General features: G+C 41.9%; 1 protein-coding gene across 17 annotated transcripts in view; it reads left to right on the plus strand.

Moving 5' to 3' along the window:
* The window catches only part of RYR2 (ryanodine receptor 2), an 847,904-nt gene that overhangs the window by 694,700 nt on the left and 133,110 nt on the right, over positions 1-20,094 (plus strand). For 11 of the 17 annotated variants that reach the window (XR_003095960.1, XM_025213656.1, XM_025213702.1 and 8 more), the window contains 4 exons: positions 226-396; positions 1,196-1,255; positions 8,140-8,514; positions 9,604-9,738. Coding sequence is in view for 16 of the 17 variants with exons in the window: in XM_025213656.1 (XP_025069441.1) it covers positions 226-396; positions 1,196-1,255; positions 8,140-8,514; positions 9,604-9,738 (741 nt within the window). In the remaining variant the exon portion in view is untranslated. The remainder of the gene's footprint in view (positions 1-225; positions 397-1,195; positions 1,256-8,139; positions 8,515-9,603; positions 9,739-20,094) is intronic. The other 6 variants (XM_025213760.1, XM_025213763.1, XM_025213732.1 and 3 more) reach the window with 2 other exon arrangements.

Consider the following 20,094-nt stretch of genomic DNA (forward strand, 5'->3'; position numbering starts at 1 on the left):
AAACAGAGAATGTGATAAAATCAGAAGGCAGTTACTGAGAAAAGGTGTTGACTTATAGTGGCAAGCAAACCGTGCTATTCTGAGGAATGATTTTGGCTAGAGTGGGAACAGCTGGATAGGTGGTGATAAATTGTCAGAAATATGTACCTGTACAAAAATATAAGCAAAATTATTTGTGCAGAGACAATTATTTAACATTAGGTTTCTGATTGCTCTGTTCAATAGGCAGCTGTTTCTGATCAGGAGAGAAAGAAAATGAAGCGAAAGGGTGATCGCTATTCTACACAGACTTCTCTCATTGTAGCAGCACTGAAGAGATTACTGCCCATTGGATTAAATATTTGTGCACCTGGAGACCAGGAGTTAATTGCACTGGCTAAAACCAGATTCAGCATGGTAGGTGAATTAAGACTGCTTTTTGTTTTTACCGAGGTCTGGGGTAAATATTCTGTATTCCTGTAACAGAACCCCTTGACATGAGATTTCCCTGTTTTCTTTGCTGTCCCAAAGCCCAAACAATCATTTATCTGACTAACATTGAGTTTGGAGCATGGAATTGTGTTTTGTTTTGTCCTGAAATGATTTAAATAGAACTCAGTTTGGAGCTCTATTCATAACATTCCAGATCTGATATTTTAAAAGGTGAGGTTTACCCTAACTCTTTTCCTGGGGTTTGTATGTTTTGTTGAAGCAACTTTCGCAGCCTCTGGGAAATTTCACACCTAATGATCTTATAAGTTGTTATTTGAAAAATATTCCTTTTTTCATCATAGAAGGAAATGGGCCTCTGAAAACTGCACTAAACAGATTTAAAATATAGCTGGATTTTAAGTAAAAGAATCTCAATTCTAGGGCGGACCATACATTGTATAGTGGTGCGAGGGCAACAAAGAGATCCTTCTGTTATCTATACAGTTATTTGGACAAAGGGTGTATTGGTAATTGTGATAATATAGATTATTGTTCAATGTGCTGAATTACTATGGTTAAATGTAAATATGAATGATGGGATCATAACAAAGAGCTAGGACATGTCTACCTATAGCCAGGTAACATAAACGTTACAGTCTTAGTTTAACCTCCCATTTAATGCAGTACAGGACCAGACAAAAATCTAATCTTAACACAGGCAATAACTTTATTTAACTATGTGCTCTATAAAGTGTGCATGATGCATTGTTTGTTTCCTTGACAGAAAGACACTGAGGATGAAGTTCGGGATATTATCCGTAGTAATCTTCATTTGCAGGGCAAGGTAATTTAAATGCAGTATTTATGCTGCTTCATTTTCTTCCATATAACTAACAAATATTTTGATTACTCAGGACAGCCAGTGTGTACTTGTAATACTCTTTCTCTGTCAAGTTTCGTTGTCTTCTCGGCAGATGTTTAGGAAATAAAGGACTTGTGTTTCCATGTTATTCCTAAATTACACATCACAAAAAATTGAGCTAATTTGTTCAAAATGACTACTTGAAAATGTTCTGTCAGAAATTTTAGATTAATTACTAGCTGCTGTAGTTATATTGATAAAACACATGGCCTGTAAGTAAATCCCTTATGGTATGCCTTATTTTTATCACACTGACACCTTTAATGATGCAGTGTAAGACGATGTGATATGCTCACAGTGACAGCAGCAAGAGATTTAAACAGCATGTTTATATTTAACTTGCCTTCCAGTAGTGGGGCCAGAATCTGCAGAATGTTCAAGGACCATCATTTCACAAGAGCTAGCCCTTAGGGGGATACTTTCAGCCTGAAAGATTCCCTGGAGTGGTGAAGAACTGTCACAATGACTCTACTTTGTTCCTGTCCATGTATTAGGAGGGACTTATAGCTAGAGTGCAATGAACTCCATCCCTTCTTGCCTTGCCTTATGGTCCTAAGGGAGAAGCTACAAATTGCTCTGTGGTAGACTAGGCTTGGAAATGCATTGAATTGTGTTTGGAGCTGGGCTGATACGTGAAAGGCCCAAGAGTGGCATAAATTCACTTTGCATCACTTAAAGGAATAGAGAATTAGGCCTGCTGAGTTGGAAGGATTTGATTATTTTAATGCAAACTCTGATGAAGAGAAAATACTAGTGTTTGCATCATTTTTGATGCAATGATATGGGGTACATTCTGAAAACCATCCAAATGATGTTATAAACCTTGAATCATTTTTTCAAAAGTGACTTTAGGCACGGTGACTGTAGCATAAGTATAGGTGGGTGAGTGAAGCATAAGCTCTGTGCACTTCCTGAAGTAGAGAGGGACATCATAATCAGGGATTCTGTTTTTTCCTGATATAAAATCACAAATTCTCTGATTAAAAAATGGCAAATTCTTTAATTAAAAACCCACAATCCATGATTAAAATTAAAGGTTTCCCACAGCCCCTCAGCACTGCTTGTGCCTCTCACCCTCCACATATCCTTCCTGGTGCCTCTTGCCCTCCACTCACAGCCCCTGCTCACCCAGCCTTGCAGGAGAGGGCCCCAAGCTGCCAGGGCTATGGATCCGATCTGTAACCCCCTGCCCCTGCTCCCCCCTGCTGCAGGGGCAGGGGCGCTGGCTCCCCACTGCTGTACACACTCCTAAGGGGGGCAGGGGTGACCCGTGCCCCCAAGATCTGTGCCTGAGGCAGGTGCAAGATGTGGGCATGGGCTCTTGCCCCACTTCCCATCCCCCAGGGCCTCTGCAGCCTGGCAGGCATAACCCAGTGCAGCAGGGAAGAGCAAAGCCGTGCAGAGAAGCTGCTTGCAGCTATGAGCTCCCTGCCCTGGTGACACACTTTCTGCACGTGCCGCTGCTTTGAGGGGTGCAACCCTGTGCTGCTGCCCTCAGTACATCCCTGCATGTAGGAGGTGCGTTGCCAGGGCAGTGTGGAGCTCACAGAGGTGATCAGCTTCTCTGAATGGCTCCAGTGCTCCCTGCTACGCTGTGTTGTACTTGCTGGGCTGTGGAGGCCCTGGGGGAGGGAAGCATTGAGGGCAATGGCGCAGGGTTGCAGCCTTCAGAGGAGTGGTATGCACAGGGGGCGCATTGCCAGGGTAGTGGTGAGCTCAGAGCGGCGAGGAGATCCCCATGCGGCCCCACTGTTCCCTGGCACACCAGGTTGTGCCTGCTGGGCTGCGGAGGCCCTGGGTAGGGAAGCAGGGTGGAAGCCCACGCCTGCAGCCTGTGCCTTTCCTGCGGACAGAGCTGGGAGAAGCAGGTCTCCCTTGCACCCCAGGATTGTGTGTGGCAGTGGGGAGCTGGTCTTCCCCCTCCCACACGCAAGCCACCCATGGCCCCATCCTGCTCCTCGATGGGGCCCTACTGCTGTGCATTGCAGCTACAGGCCTCAAGCCCCAAGCACTGCTCAGCTGGGCAGCATCCCCAGCCCAGCACTGCTCAGCTGGGCAGCATCCCCAGCCCTGCCCAGCTCCCTCCCTCCCTACAGGGGCCTCAATCCCCCTCTTTCCACCCCACTTACCTGCTGGAGCTGCTCTGCAGTCTGCCTGGGGCCATGTGATGTCCATGCATGTGGCACCCCCTGTCACACCGCTTTCTTCCCAGCTCCCTGCAGGCTGGAATTCTATGAGCCTGTAGGGAGCTCATTGCAAAATGGCAAAATCCATGGGTTTCTCTGATAATATGAGACATCCATGTTTGCCTCTAATTAAAGGTAAAGTCCTCAGTTTACTCTGTTTTTCCATAGGAAATGGAAAACCTGGATCCCTGATCATAATAGAGCGAGGGGTACTTCACCCTCCCATTCTCCAGATCCAGCCCCAGCAGGGGAAAGGTGCAGCAGTGTTCCAGTGAAGGGCAGTCTGGGAAATGTAGTTCCTCCTGTGGGAGTAGATGCCACCTAATTTTTTGCCACTAACAACCATTGTTTTTTGGCCACTCCACATGGTTGGCTGGCAAAACATAAGGTCATGTCTCTCTTCATCAGTACTGATCCTTCAGCTGCTGCTTATGTGTTACAACTGCTTTTAGGTAACCAAGTGTATCAGTTATTTTTTGGAAATGGGGGCTTAAGCTTCTAACTCATTTAAGTGATTTTGAAAATTTTACCTGAAATCTTTCTTTCTAACAATATATTTGATCTAGTTGGTGATGGTCCTACTTTGAGCAGGGGGTTGGACTAGATGACCTCCTGACGTCCCTTTCAACCCTAAATTTCTATGATTCTGTGATTTTAACCTTGGCCTATATAGTGTGTAGAGTACGGAAATATGATGCAAGATTGTGTGGATTTTGAAAGCACACAAGAATGTATTCCCCAATACTAACTTAATACAAATTAAATACTCATGAAATGTTGCAAGTGTCCTGGAAAGGTTTGATATCTAGTCACTGTGCAAGGTTACCAACCCTCCTGCAAGTTTAAACATAGAAAATGATACTATTACAATAGGAAATTCCCTAGTTCCCAAAAAAGGCCAGTTTGGAGAAAAAGGGAAAAAATGCTATGGAGATCTTTTGTAAAATGTATACACAGCTGTTGTTAAATAACGTACTCAGCAGATTTCAGATATGCCTGTTTACTACATACTTTCATGCATAAAGCTAGAGCAGTGTGTTTCCCCAGTGAGAAGAGGTACTTCCATCCTGACATTTTCTCTTCATACACCCTGTCATTCTGCAAGCCATTCAGTTTTAAGTTTTGCTCATTTCATGCTGCTTTTAAGCACTCAGTCTACCATTTTAAGTACTTTTTGTTTGTTCAATTTCCGGTTAATTTCTTCTGTGTTGTATTCTGTATGGCCCCATTAAGATGTTTGTGTCTGTTACTGCTTCACTGCCTTAGGATAATGACACTTAATAATACCTTGACCTGTGCCTGTGCTTTCACTGAGGAAACTTCTTTTCCTTAGATTAAAGTCTGCTGGTGTTCAGCAGCACAGTGTCCTCTGTTTAAAACACATGGAAATAAAATAATTTCTTGATTTTTCAGACTAAAGAAATCCAAGCTTGGCTTAGCCTTTCCTGCGGACAGAGCTGGGAGAAGCAGGTCTCCCTTGCACCCCAGGATTGTGTGTGGCAGTGGGGAGCTGGTCTTCCCCCTCCCACACGCAAGCCACCCATGGCCCCATCCTGCTCCTCGATGGGGCCCTACTGCTGTGCATTGCAGCTACAGGCCTCAAGCCCCAAGCACTGCTCAGCTGGGCAGCATCCCCAGCCCAGCACTGCTCAGCTGGGCAGCATCCCCAGCCCTGCCCAGCTCCCTCCCTCCCTACAGGGGCCTCAATCCCCCTCTTTCCACCCCACTTACCTGCTGGAGCTGCTCTGCAGTCTGCCTGGGGCCATGTGATGTCCATGCATGTGGCACCCCCTGTCACACCGCTTTCTTCCCAGCTCCCTGCAGGCTGGAATTCTATGAGCCTGTAGGGAGCTCATTGCAAAATGGCAAAATCCATGGGTTTCTCTGATAATATGAGACATCCATGTTTGCCTCTAATTAAAGGTAAAGTCCTCAGTTTACTCTGTTTTTCCATAGGAAATGGAAAACCTGGATCCCTGATCATAATAGAGCGAGGGGTACTTCACCCTCCCATTCTCCAGATCCAGCCCCAGCAGGGGAAAGGTGCAGCAGTGTTCCAGTGAAGGGCAGTCTGGGAAATGTAGTTCCTCCTGTGGGAGTAGATGCCACCTAATTTTTTGCCACTAACAACCATTGTTTTTTGGCCACTCCACATGGTTGGCTGGCAAAACATAAGGTCATGTCTCTCTTCATCAGTACTGATCCTTCAGCTGCTGCTTATGTGTTACAACTGCTTTTAGGTAACCAAGTGTATCAGTTATTTTTTGGAAATGGGGGCTTAAGCTTCTAACTCATTTAAGTGATTTTGAAAATTTTACCTGAAATCTTTCTTTCTAACAATATATTTGATCTAGTTGGTGATGGTCCTACTTTGAGCAGGGGGTTGGACTAGATGACCTCCTGACGTCCCTTTCAACCCTAAATTTCTATGATTCTGTGATTTTAACCTTGGCCTATATAGTGTGTAGAGTACGGAAATATGATGCAAGATTGTGTGGATTTTGAAAGCACACAAGAATGTATTCCCCAATACTAACTTAATACAAATTAAATACTCATGAAATGTTGCAAGTGTCCTGGAAAGGTTTGATATCTAGTCACTGTGCAAGGTTACCAACCCTCCTGCAAGTTTAAACATAGAAAATGATACTATTACAATAGGAAATTCCCTAGTTCCCAAAAAAGGCCAGTTTGGAGAAAAAGGGAAAAAATGCTATGGAGATCTTTTGTAAAATGTATACACAGCTGTTGTTAAATAACGTACTCAGCAGATTTCAGATATGCCTGTTTACTACATACTTTCATGCATAAAGCTAGAGCAGTGTGTTTCCCCAGTGAGAAGAGGTACTTCCATCCTGACATTTTCTCTTCATACACCCTGTCATTCTGCAAGCCATTCAGTTTTAAGTTTTGCTCATTTCATGCTGCTTTTAAGCACTCAGTCTACCATTTTAAGTACTTTTTGTTTGTTCAATTTCCGGTTAATTTCTTCTGTGTTGTATTCTGTATGGCCCCATTAAGATGTTTGTGTCTGTTACTGCTTCACTGCCTTAGGATAATGACACTTAATAATACCTTGACCTGTGCCTGTGCTTTCACTGAGGAAACTTCTTTTCCTTAGATTAAAGTCTGCTGGTGTTCAGCAGCACAGTGTCCTCTGTTTAAAACACATGGAAATAAAATAATTTCTTGATTTTTCAGACTAAAGAAATCCAAGCTTGGCTTAGTGAATAAAAAGAAAATAACTCCATCAAATCTAAACTAGAAGAATAGCTTTTTCAATGAAAAACCCTTCAAGTATAAGCATTTTAAGTGTAAATTTATAAAACAGAGGATGCCATGTAGATTATACTTGTGCAATCCTATGCTCAATATAACTAATATTCTAAATGAATATGTATCTGTCTTCTCTAGCCACCGGATGCTTCATTTTCAAACCCACACATGAAAAATGAACATTTACCATTTGGATTGCAAATTGATTAAAATAGTATCTAAATGTAAAAAAAAAAATCATTCTTAACTTTTTGTGTCCTGTGGTCTAAAGGATCATTTTTTTGTGAATCCTCAAGCCCTGTAACATGTTAAACATTGATGTTAGGTTAAAATATATGCTATAATTTCATTAATATATACTTTTAAATAAAACATATGAATGGATGGCATGATGCTAATTGCACTAAAGTGTATTTTCAGTTTTAAACAATAAAACCTTTTTTTTTATTTATAACTCAGATCCTTGGCACTTAAACACATTCCTGTATGCGTGAAGTTGCTAGTTTCACCTGGCTCTCGTAAAGCCAGAATATCCCACTGCTTTCTGGGAAACTTCTTCTGGAACAATAGAGAGTTTTTTTTAAAAGTAGTAGATACTTTTTTGCAGTTTCTCCCCTGAAAATGATCTACAGCCATGCCATGGCACATGCATAGTTGCAGAGTGCTTTTTAAGTGTCCAATCACAGAAAAAATAATCCTCTTCAAATGAGGTATCAGACAAAGGTGTTCTGCTTTAAAGCACATTAAGGAACTTGTGTTCCCTAAAGTTAATTTTTGGCATTATCAGGGCTGGGCTGGTGCAGAGCCCCCATGCCTCATGGCCCTTCCCCACCCCCATTACCCCAGCTGGTGGGGCTCTGATTTCTCCATCACCCCACCCCCCCAGCTCAGGCCAGGCAAACCCCAGCTAGCAGCTCCTGCTGCTGGCTTCTGCTGACAGCCCTGGGCTTGAGGGAAAGGAGTCGGGGGGTGGGGAGGAGGGGATGTGGGGCTGGGGAAAGGGGTTGCTTCTTGGTGCTCTGCTTGCCTGCAGGCAGGCTTTATTTCCTCCCCCAATTGAACATCTGTTGCGTCATGGCGACTCACTCATGTAAAGCGCCATGAGTTAGATTAGGGACCTGAACATCTGTCTGTGAGCTGGATGTCGCTTTCTTTACTCACTATAACATTGTTCAGTCCATTGTATTTGCCTCCCATTTCAATGTCATTTATTGTCTAAACCATTTCACTTTTGTAATCTGCATGGTTTGAGAACCATCTTAGTTAAGTGTTTTGCTTTGTGTTACATTTTGTCTTCTCCTGTCTTCACCCGGTTTCTGTCTTTCCTTGCATGCTGTTACTCAGTACCAACACTTTTTTTTCAAGAAACTGATGACAAAATTCACTTTCATTTTGACACGGATGAAGATCAAGTCACCAAAATGTTTCTCCAGTCATGTTAATTCAAGCCTTGATGTGTCTGCCACTCACGTCCATAGAAAGCTACATATACAGAAAAGCTCTGCCCTACTAGAAAGCGGTGGGCCCTCTGTTCAAAAGATGTCGCTGCCTGTGATTAAAAAGTCCTTTGTGGATTATCCTTTCATGATGATCCAATCAAATACTCACACCAGGACTGTGGATATGAAAGCTGTTAAGAAATGGAAAAGCCTAAAAGTAGAAAGGATACCTGCTATTCCTGGCTTTCTAGTGTGCAGTAAGCTATTACTGACTGATTGTGTAAGTTTATAGTAATTTTCAGCACTTCTTTAATCCATAGATTGTAAAGTGCTTTGTTGAGGTGAATAAGCATTATTATCCCCATTTTAGATGCATACTAAGTGGCTTGACTAAAGGGACACAAAATCAATGGGTGGATCAGGAGCAAAATTCAGGTCCTAGTAAGATGTGAGATCCATTTTCTCATGCTGCTTTACTATTGTCAATGCTACTGGCATAAAAAATGATCACAGTAATAGCACAGTGTTCTTAGCTTTGAGGTTTATTAGCAAGGCTACATCCTGATTGAAAGTAAAGTTCAGTTACTAAATTTGGTAAAATTGAAATACAGACAATTATTCCCTTTAAACTTTATATAGGAAAATATTGAAGGGAATATTTTTGCCTTATGCAACCAGGCTACAGTAATAAATGTGGCATTTTTAATTTTCTTTTCTTAACATTTTATATTTTTTACTAGCAGACAGTGAAATTTGGATCACTGATGTCATGTTAGAAATTTGTCAGTAAGGATAAGAAGGATAAAAATCAAGATAATAAATCTAATAAGTCAGAAATCTTTAATCCTGTTCGTGACTAATATGCAAAGATTAGAAATAGTCGTAATGAAAACCAGTATAGTTGTAGGAATCCCAAATGTAAAAAGCAATTTGAATGTTCTTAGTATAATGATAGGGCATATGTATATAAAAATGTATATTTAGTATACATAGAAAACTACATAGTAGCTTACTGTATATCTTCTGTAAAAATGCTTTTCTACTTTGATGTTGGCAGTGTCTAGTGCCCCCCCGACAAGGCTTCCTTCTTTCCTTAAAGCCTTTGTAGTTCTCGTTAAGTGTGCAATACATCTTCAACAAGCTATTCCTCAAGTAGCCCTATATGTATGCATCCTTCCTTTGCTTTCAAATGAACAGTGCCACATTAAAGAAATGTCAACTGCTGCATTTTGGACACTCAAAAGCAAAGGGTTAACAAAACAAAATCATCTGCTGCCTTAGAAGCATCCTCATTAGTACTTAATAAACTGCTGTACCATTTTGTTTCAGTGCTTGTTTAGATCTTACGTGAATTCTTTTATTCCTGCAGCTTGAGGATCCTGCCATTAGATGGCAGATGGCCCTTTACAAAGATTTACCAAACAGGACTGAAAATACCTCTGATCCGGATAAGACAGTGGAAAGAGTTCTTGATATAGCTAATGTACTTTTTCATCTGGAACAGGTTAGACTTTTCTTTTTCATGGCAAAAAGTGTTTAGAATTGCAGGTAATATGTCGCAGTATTAACTGAGGAATTTTTTGTTTGTTTGTTTTTAATAATGTTTTTTTCTCCCTGGGTTTAACCCTTCTCATGGTGTGGCCCTTACCTTAATAGACAGAAAACTTCGTGATTCTCTCATTATTTGTTTCAACATCAACAATTGCTTAACTGGAAAAGTAGTCAGAAGCCTGACGAAGGGTGTTTGTGCCTGAAAGCTTGCAAAGAAGAATTTTTCCAACTATTTGAGTTGGTCTCAAAAAGGACTATTGGATTTACCCAAAGAACCTTGTCTGCTTATGTCCTTAGATCAACACAGCTACAACCTATACCCCTGAAAGCAGGTGTTTTGAAATTTTAAATCTGTTGTAGTGTCATTTAGCTAGCATCATGTAATCACTTAGCTCTCTGTGTACCATCTCTATTGCTGCTGGTTTGCCATAATTTTAAGAAGACTAGGTTAAATAATAAAATATACAATTTAATAGCAAATATTTGGACAATTTGAAAACAAGTTATGTTGCTGCTGTTGTTAGCATTGTTGCTATTATTATTATTATTATTATTATTATTATTAAATCTGGCTATTCAAATGTCATATTGTAGTTGTAGCAATCTAATTACTGTAAATTGTTTTTAAAAATGACATTTAATGAAGGAACAAAGGTGAAGTATACTTACAAAATGAGCCCGAGAAAAAATGTCCACATTTAAAAGGTAGAAAATGGCTTGTACTGTCCACATTTAAAAGAAAGAAAACCCTTGCTCATCTGGAAAGCTTGGCAACACTAACTATGTTCTGATAATCGGTTGTACAGCAAAGTATGAATCAACAGGTAGGTTTTAAATTCACTCTGGCTGGTACAGAGATGCAAGCTGCAGTTATAAGTGCTAGTTTGACCATCTGCCATAATTTTTGCTACAGTCTTTCATTTCTCTCAGGGAACATACAGATGCTACACTTACATTGACCCAACTAGGGTTCAGCTGACCTAAGTCCTGAACTGTGCACAGGTTCTGGGATGTTTCATCAAGCAAAAAAATGGCCATCTGATCTAATTTAGTTCACCCACTTGCAGACCTTACACTTGGAGTGAAAACAGACGTTGTCCAACTTTAAACATTTTTAAGGTGACACAAATGCTGAGAAAATAGATGCCCTTTTACCCTTCATTGTGCCACATGACAGGAAAATCAGTGACACAACAAAAGATAGTAATAGACTCTGCCACTTTATTGCTGTGGACATCTATTTCCTTGTGTCACTTTCCCCACTTAGCCAGCCCCATGGTTCTCGAGCGGTGAGGAAAGCAGGGAGATCACATTGCCCCTTGTCCCTCACCATCAAGGGCAGGACAAGAGGCAGCATGTGTTTTGCCCAGTAAAGCAGATCAGTTATGCTGTGACATACCATGGCACAGCTGATCTACTCCATTTGGCGGTGTCTATTTCTAGTCTTAGATGGACTTAACAACAGTTAGGTTGATCTAAGTGCTGATCTGTATAAAAGTTCCAGAAGGTTAGATCAGGCAAAAAATGTCCCATCCAATCTAACTTTAGTTCACCTAGGAGATGAACTACCTAGATTGGGTTAACCTGTACCTGATCTTACCTGAACATGTGTACCAACTTACCCCTAGATGGACACCCTCTCCAAACCCCTCCTGTGAACCCATTAACTGCTCCCACCTTGACTTAAATCACATTCTAGGCACAGCTCCCAGTACCAGCAAATGTGTACATGCACAGGACCTGATCTATGATCCTGATCTATGATCATGTGGCTTCAAGTGAGCCACATGATTGTAAATTTGGTCCAAGGAACCGTATGTACATGTTCACAGCATGGTCCCAGGGATGGAAAAGCCCAGCTGTTCATAGCACAGTGTCAGGGCTCTGCTTTTCCTCCCCTTCCCCTGCCTGATTTGGCTGTCATTAGCTGATTTCCCCCCCCCCCCCGCCCCACAGTTGCACTTTTGCCACTTTTATTTATGGGTGTGTTTGAAAGTCAATAAAACCAGGGTAAATGCTGGCAGTTTGTTAGAAAAGGAGGTTCAGATAATGAGAACTCTCACCATTGGCATTTTGTTGTACTTTCCATGGATCCTTTATTCTTGATGATGCACTTGTCTTAACTGAGTCATTTCACTAAGGTGAATTGTTATTCTCTGATAAATTAGTATGAACTGGTATTATGGATTTCCATTTCTCAGTCTGTAGAATTTTTCTCAGTTTTCCTAAGATGTCTGTTGGATTTTCTCCAATCCAGAATTATAAAACTATTAAACCTTCCATCAGCAGAGGCTTGATGCCATTGCCTCAATATCTTTATTCCTCAGACAGTCAGGGCCATGTCCAGATGAGTGTGAATGTTTGGTTCCCCAGGGACAAACAGCAGCAGTGCACCTTGCACTGCAGCTACTTGTCCTCAGGGAATGCCTGTGCCATGTGTGTTTTGGCACATGGCAATTTACTACAGGGGCAGTAGGGGAGCCTGGGGTCAGCCCTGTGCTGGCCGCAACAGCTTTACCTGGGGTTCTGGGAGCCTCCTGGGGCTGCACCTGTGGCGCTGCTGCTATGCGGAGCCTGGCTGGCAACCACCCGGCTCCACTTTTCTGCAGCGCATGCTGCCCGTGCATATGTTGCTCCATTTGGTTTTTTTTCTGTGAGTTTTTCTGGCCCCTGGATCCCTGAACACCTCAGAGTATGTGGCACTGGAGATGTGTTTGCAGCACCACATACTGCATGGCCGCGCTTGTCTGGATGTGCATCAGATGTTTGTTTATTTCTTTGTTCCCCCCACTACCACCCTGGGATAAATGTGCATTGCTATCTTTTAAATGGTTGATTAATTCTGTGAAATTTTAAGTAAAAGTGGCTAATATTTCTAAATGGCATGGATTGCAATTGCTTATATTCTCACAATTACAGTTTTGTAATCTTCTCTACCTGGGTGTTAAATATTTTTCATTTGGGACTTGTTTTGTGGCTTTTGCTCTAGGTTTGTGTATTTTCTTTCTTTTCTCAGAAATGTCAGAAAAGTAGTCCCCAGCTTGCATAGATATTTGGAGTATGATTATAAGATTCTCTTAGTGAACAGGGTTGCGCACTGCTGGATGGTATTGGACCCAAGTTGACTGCTGGATAGCCGTTAATGAATGGTACTTAGAAGAATCAGAAGGAAGTCCCCTATTATTCCATTCACATCTCTGGGGATGGCAGAAGTTAAGAGCCCCCATTCTACAGAATCTTAACCCAGATGATCTGACAAGTGTACATATTAATATCCTTAGTAACCAAGGTGGCAAATTCATTGTGCTAGGTGCTGCACAAAACACAGGGCAAGAGACCAATGTTAGCTGAGCGAAGAAGACAAAATATCAGAAAAAGGACATTGAAGATGTGGGGAGTGGGGGTCAGGGATAAAAGGGCTAAGGGAATAGAAAAGAGTAGAGAAAGAAGGGGGCATAAAGTGCAGGCAGAGTGGAACTGTAAAGAAGAGATGTTGAAGGAGGGAGATGGAGTTAATAGGCCACCAGTCAGGAGAGTTAAAAATGAAAAAGGTTGCCATATCAGCTGAACAGCTCTGCTGCTGCTGGCTGAGTTTCTAGTAAGTCCCTCTATGGAAGCAGGACGTGCTCTCCAAAGGGGAACCTGAGGGTAGGAGCCCCTAGAAATGCCCCTTTTGGTACCTGGGTGGAACATTGGAGCCTGGTAAGGGCTAGAGAATTCTCCTGCATCCTTACAGGGATGACAGAAGTGGCTGAACAGCAGGGAAAGCAGGGGCCCCAATTTGTAAGCTTCTGGGCTCTCCATATGGGAGAACACCCTGGTCTTTAATGACTTGAGGGCTATTTAATTGTTCAATGAAATTAATTGGATGGACTGAACTTTTTAATGATTAATGAGTGGTGGACATTTTGATCTCATCCATTATTGTTTATTTGATTGCCTATCAGAATTAATTGGTCATGCTGATTTTCCTAATGATTAATGAATTCTGGACAGTGTGATTTCAATGATTATTGCTCTTTGATTGCCTATTGGAATTAATTGAACAGACTGATTTTCTTAATTGCCAATGAATTATGGAGATTTTTTATTTCATTGCTTATCATTTATTTATAATTGACCGATTAGACCAGAGCTTTCCAAACTGTGTGCCGCGACACATTAGTGTGTCGGTGGCAGTGTGTAGGTGTGTCGCGCGAAATGCAGAAAATTTTGCGGAAGGGCACCGCGGAGCTCCCTTACTCGCGTCTGCTTCCCTTGGCCCCTCCCCCAGAACTGAATTACTGTGTCGCGAAATGATGCATGTCTAAAAAGTGTGTCACCAACATGAAAAGTTTGGAAAGCTCTGGATTAGACAGAAAATTAGACAGGCTGAATGGTGATCTGAATTGGTGACGTTCTCTCTAAAATCTTACGAACAGCATCTAGCAAAGCAACATTGTGGTTGCACCTTTCTTTGGGAAGGAAGTTGAACAACATCCTAATACTCAGTTGGTATGTGGAAAAGGTGTGAGGGGAGATGGAGCCCCACATAGCGCTTTTGTGCGCGACCAGTGCAAACTCCTACTGATAATCAGAAACCCTCCCAACAATATCCAAGAACAAGGCATGGCAGGAAAAAAGGAGAGTCTGAGCAGGACATGCTGAAGGTCAAGCTGTCTAACCCTAACAGCCAGCATTTTGGGGGCCTGAGCTCTTGCTCATTGTGGCATAGGTCATACCTGTGGCACTGCTTACACCCTCCAGATAGGTTCTTTGTTTCCCAAGTTCCCATGGCTGGTGGGATGAGGCAAGGAATTAATCTGCTTTGTCCACCAGAAATGGAGTCATCCCTGCAGTTTGGGATCTGGGTCCTAGGGTAATCTTGGTAAATCCAGCTGAAACTCTTCTCCATGTGCATGAAACTGTACCCACTGTAGCTCCCTGCCTCTGCCCTTCCTGGCTGAATTTCCAGGAGTAGCCTTTCAATAGTTTATTCCCTAAACTCATGCAAATAGGGAGGGCTGTCTAGGCCCTGCAGGACAGGTAGGTTCTTGCATCTGTTGCATCTAAACAGCCATATCAGTCATTGCTATTTTCTAGAAGATCTGGCATGAGGAGGTATGTAAAGATACATTTACTTAAAAAGCACATCAGAGTGGGTAGCTATCTCCTGCTCTGTTTCTGTCCAGGAAATTTACAGATAACCATATAGACTTCAGTAAATTCAGTACATTTGCAAGGACTGATCACTTTGAAAGCACCGTTCCTTGAATCCTTGTTGCAGAAAGAGGTGAACTTGGATCTAACCCTCAGAATGCATTTTTTGGTATGTTTCTGAAGTTAGTCTTTGTGTTTATGGCTATTATGGATTATTTTCTTTTTCAAAAAATACCCTCTTTCTTTTACTGTTTCTTCTGGTAGTAATTCACTAGTATGCCTTTCATTTAAAACATGCTGATTTCTGTTTTCCAGAAATATCTTTTATTTTATTTAGCAGCACCTAATATAGATGCACATGGCATTTTTTTAGTCTCCAGGAATGAGGTGATATTAAAATTAATTTATCTTTTGAATAGAAGACACACATTTTCAGAAGGTATTGTACTTGATCTAATTTACTTACATATTTTGTCTCCTATTTTCCCTGCAGATTTAGGAATGATTTTTAAAGACATTGGGAGCCATTAAATTATTTACACTGCCTTCTGCTGCAGCTCTGTAGGCCTTAATCCCTTGCTGAGCAGAAAGGTGAGGTTTCATGCCATAGTATTCACCCAGAGTACTTTGTCCAGTTTTGAGCCCCACATTGCAAGAAAGATGTGCACAAATTATAAAGAGTCCAGCAGAGGGCAAGAAAATTGCTTAGAGACCTGGAAAACATGACTTATGAGGAAAGGCTGAAAGAATATGATTTATTTTGGAGAAGAGAAAGTGGGGGGTGGGCAGATTTGATAACAGTCTTTAAATGTTTGAAGGGTGCTTATGAAGAGCAAGGAGATGGACTTTTTGTGGCTGTAGGGGACAGGAATAGGGGCAGTAGCTTCAAACTGTGCAGAGGAAACTTAGGTTGGAAAGAGCTTTCTGATTGAGGGTTATCAAGCATTGGGCAAAGCTATGTAGAAAAGTTGTGGATTTTCCATTCCTGAAAATTTTCAAGAGCAGATTACGTAGATGCTCGACTGGGATAGATTAATTAGGGCTGATTGTGCCTTGAGCAGGGGGCTAGATTCGGCATTTGCACCCCCTCCTTTGATTTTTGTTCCAACCAAACTTTGAAACCTGGCAGTGACAGCAGCACTTATTTTCAGGCAGCACTGAGGAAATGAGTTGACTTTTTGGCTCATAATCTACTTGATTCCTGATAATCTCTCTTCACTCTATAGGTGTTAACGATCCTCTCTCTTTTTTAATGGTCTTGATGTACCATTATTCAAACTATCCTTTCTTCTGCAGTTTTGCTGTTTGTTACCCATTCTTGGTAATGCTCTCTTCTTTTTTACAGCCCTACAGACTGCTTTTAGCTCTAGCTAAAAACCTTAATTTGGGTGTGGTAATATTAACTCAGGGGTGAAAATCACTGACAGTCAAGTATTGGAGGCACAGTCAGGACACTCAAGAAGGCTAGTTTTTATGTTATGAATCTGAAATAGAGATGTTCATTTAACTATGACAACTACAGGCCTAATGCAACAGTATCTTTTGATTATTTTTGCCTAGTTTGTTGGTTTTTTTAAAATTTAATATATAATTTAGCAAACTAATGCACATTCCAATCCATTTATATTTGTCTTTGCTTTGATCTTAAACTAAATATTATAGTGGTAGACCCCTAGCATATTAGTGAAGCTTCCAGTTTCTGTTGAACTGGAGAAAAATGTGGTGTTATATGTGATGTGCCACACCATCTGTACTCCTTTTTTCAAAATTCTACATCTGCCCATTGTTAGACTAAATGACTCCATGTGGTCCCTCCCAGCTCTACTTTCCTATGATCCTATATGGCCAATTTCTGACCATGAGTATCCCAGTAGAAGTCATGGAACTGCTTTTCATGTGCTTAACATTAAGCATCTGTTTAAGGACCTTCCTATCAAGGCCACCACTTTTTTGAACATTTGGATACATTACCCTCGGAACAGTAGGGCAGTAGTAAAGCCCAAATCCATATCCTTTTTTGGGGGGGTGCATTGAAATCATTCTTCAGGTCTCTGTCTTGTCCTTCACACCCACATCTACCATTGAGCAACAAATTCATTTCACTTTAAAAAACAAAACAAACTAGAAGGGTATCTTAGGTTTCACATTGCCTAATTTATTTTCTTTTAATTTCATATTGTTTCATTGTTTGGCCTTGCTGGGGCTCTTCTTTATGTGCCTCAGGGTTTGTCTACAAGAGTGGTTTTTCTACTGAAAAACAAATTACACCTACATAGAAAGAACTGCATTCACATGACTCAGTGCCTTAGTACAACATAACTCATAAATTACTGTGGTGTTTCTACTGTTGTTGGAATCATCAGTAATTTCACCCCACAATGTTACATGGTAGTAATGTTTGTGAGATTGTTTTGTGCTCTGAACTATTTTGGCAGTTCCTTTCCCACTCGGCTTCACTGTCTGTCCCAGCCAGCCAGTATATTTATCGGTGTGCTCTTTGTTAATCTGGATCACAAATACTGGATGTCACTTCCCTATTTACATGCTGGCACTCGTCCAGGTTCTGTCCATTTTGCTTGCATGACCCAGGATTCAGCAGACCTAGCGCCAGACCTACTTATTATCTCTGTGCTATGCCACCTTTTTGTGCTTCCTTGCATGTGATCATGGATTTGGGAAGAGGTGAAGTAGCAGGGATCTCTGAAATGCAAACCTAGAAATAAAGATGGTTTTGGGGGAGTTTTCTGAGGTGATGACCAAGCAGGGTCCCAGGGGGATGCCATGCAGTGCTGCATTAAAACAAAGGATCTGAGATGGCTTACAGGAAGGCTAAGTACAAAAAGACCTCTGGCTGTACCCAAGCCATCTGTCAATATTATAATAAGCTGGTGAGGCTTTTTGGCACAGCGTACCAGCGTTGACCTCCACCTCATCTTGGAAGCAGCTGATATGCAAAAGAACACCAAAGGCTGCATGATGAAGATGAATCTGACAGCTCTTCAATACACAGGAGCCTGACTGAGACCATGTGAGAAGAGCCTGGATGCCCAGCCCCAGAGTCCACATTTGTCCACAATGCCAGACTGTCTCCTGCCCCTGAGTGCACTCAGGCTGCCAGCAGCACTGCAAAGGAGACAGGTAAGTATCATTCTGTTTGCCCTTGTTAAAAGTCATTGCATTGCTGTTTAGTCACATGGATCATGGATGTGCCTTCCAATGTTAGGGCTACCTGCAGAAGAATAGCAATAAACAGATGGGCACATGAAGCATTATCCTATCCCCCTATATAACCTTTAAAAATGCTATTGGGGCATCAGCCCCCTCATCTCTGCCCCTCTAATATAAAAAGCAATGCAATAGAACAGCAGTCCATCATTCTGTGCATGGTGAGCAATAACTGCTTCTTGGTTTACTTTTTTTTTTTAGCAGAGTCTGCACATGAGGCTTCTAGCTCCTTAGGACATCAGTACTAACCACAGACGAACATCTAGAAAACTAGCAAGCAAAACAAAAAAAAATGCTTGCTGACTTACTGCAAGACTTTGAGAGAAGAGGGCTTCAGGAACAGGTTTCTCAGGACTGAGAAGCAAAAGGACAGGGAGGTCTTTTCATGACTGAGGAACTCTTGGAAAAGTAGATCTTTGTGACTGAGGAGCTAGTAGAAAAAGGCTTATGGTGATGAGGTATAGCCTTGCTGTCACCTGGGAGACTACAGAAATGGACAGACGGACACAGAGCTGCACTGCTTTACATCTGCCTCAAGATTGTATAGCCCTGGCTCTCCAGATTTTGAAGAAGCCCCTCCTATTGGGACCACTATTTTTGCTTCAAGAACCCCTAGTCACAGCTCCTGTGTATCCAGCAATGAAAAACAGCAGCTTAGAAGAGCCATTTTTTTTGATCCTTCCAATCCAAGCATGGAGTTAGATGCCTTTTCCAGACCCTGAAATTCTGGAGGGGTCATCAGTTGGAAAGCCTAGTCTCAGTAACTGCAAACTATTTTGTAGTGAGCCAGGAGCCCCAAACTGAACTGAACTGAAATGTCCTTTGTCCCTTAATTTCAACCATATTGTTTGCTCTGAATGTAAGCGTTTATACTGTTAAGAAAAATAAAAATTGGTTTTAAGAAAATAAAAATTGGTTTTGTTCAGTTTGGGAGTTTTATTTTCACCCAAAAGCCAACAACAGAGAAAGCCATCCTCCACTGTGTATATCTACAAAGTATGTGTAGAAAATCTAGCATAAAGAACAGTAATCTCTCCCACTTCCTCCAAAAGTTGGAAGGCTGCACTGAAATTGCCCATACAGTGAAAGCACAACTACCACATGTTTATAAATTCATGAAGACAAATAAAATATGTAAATAAAGCCTGCACTACAAAAAATAGCCACATAGGGCAAGACCCTTTGTTACTTCTGACATTTCTACAGAATGAAATCACATTTCTTATTCTATTTAAAATTAATGAAGATGCACAACACATGTTTAACACTGACATATCACCCGTAGTAAATTGACACCCATCAAAAAAGCAAACATATAGAGCAGGCAAAACCAACTCCATATAGCCAAATAGGTTGTGGCTGTGTACTAATCCTGCATGTATTGCCACTCATGACAGGGACCTCAAGCTATTAGAAATGCTCTCAGGTAAATTTGTCTTCCTCACTGAAACTGATAGTTCCATTTCTTAAATCATAATGAATAATATTAATCATGTGACTTTTGAGTTCCGCTATTTTTATAGTGTTCTGTCTCATAGCCCACAAGGGGCGCATCCAGATGAGCCCACATGTGCCTCTTGCAGCATCTCCAACCCTCTGAGACATTGCAAGAGGCACGTGCAGAAACAGAAAAAGGTTCCCCCCATTGCAACTTTGCAGCGCAGGGGAAAAACTAGACCTCTGAATATCCTGGGGTCTAAAAAAAAACAGTTAAAAAAAGTGGGGCAGCCAGAGGCTGGGTCCTCCACAGAGACACTGGCTGCCAGAGCGTTTCTGTGGTTGGCCCTCACTGTGGTGCTAAAGCAGCAGGGCTTCAGTGCTGGTAAGGGATTGGGGGGGCTGGAGGGGGGGATCCCAGCTGGCCCTGCCTACTCCCCGAGCCCCACCCCCAGCCCTGCCCTGCTGGACCCCATCCTCTGCCTGCCCCCCAAGCACCCCCAACCCC

This window comes from Alligator sinensis, unplaced genomic scaffold (genome assembly GCF_000455745.1).
Source record: "Alligator sinensis unplaced genomic scaffold, ASM45574v1 scaffold93_2, whole genome shotgun sequence".
Classification (NCBI taxonomy): domain Eukaryota; kingdom Metazoa; phylum Chordata; order Crocodylia; family Alligatoridae; genus Alligator; species Alligator sinensis.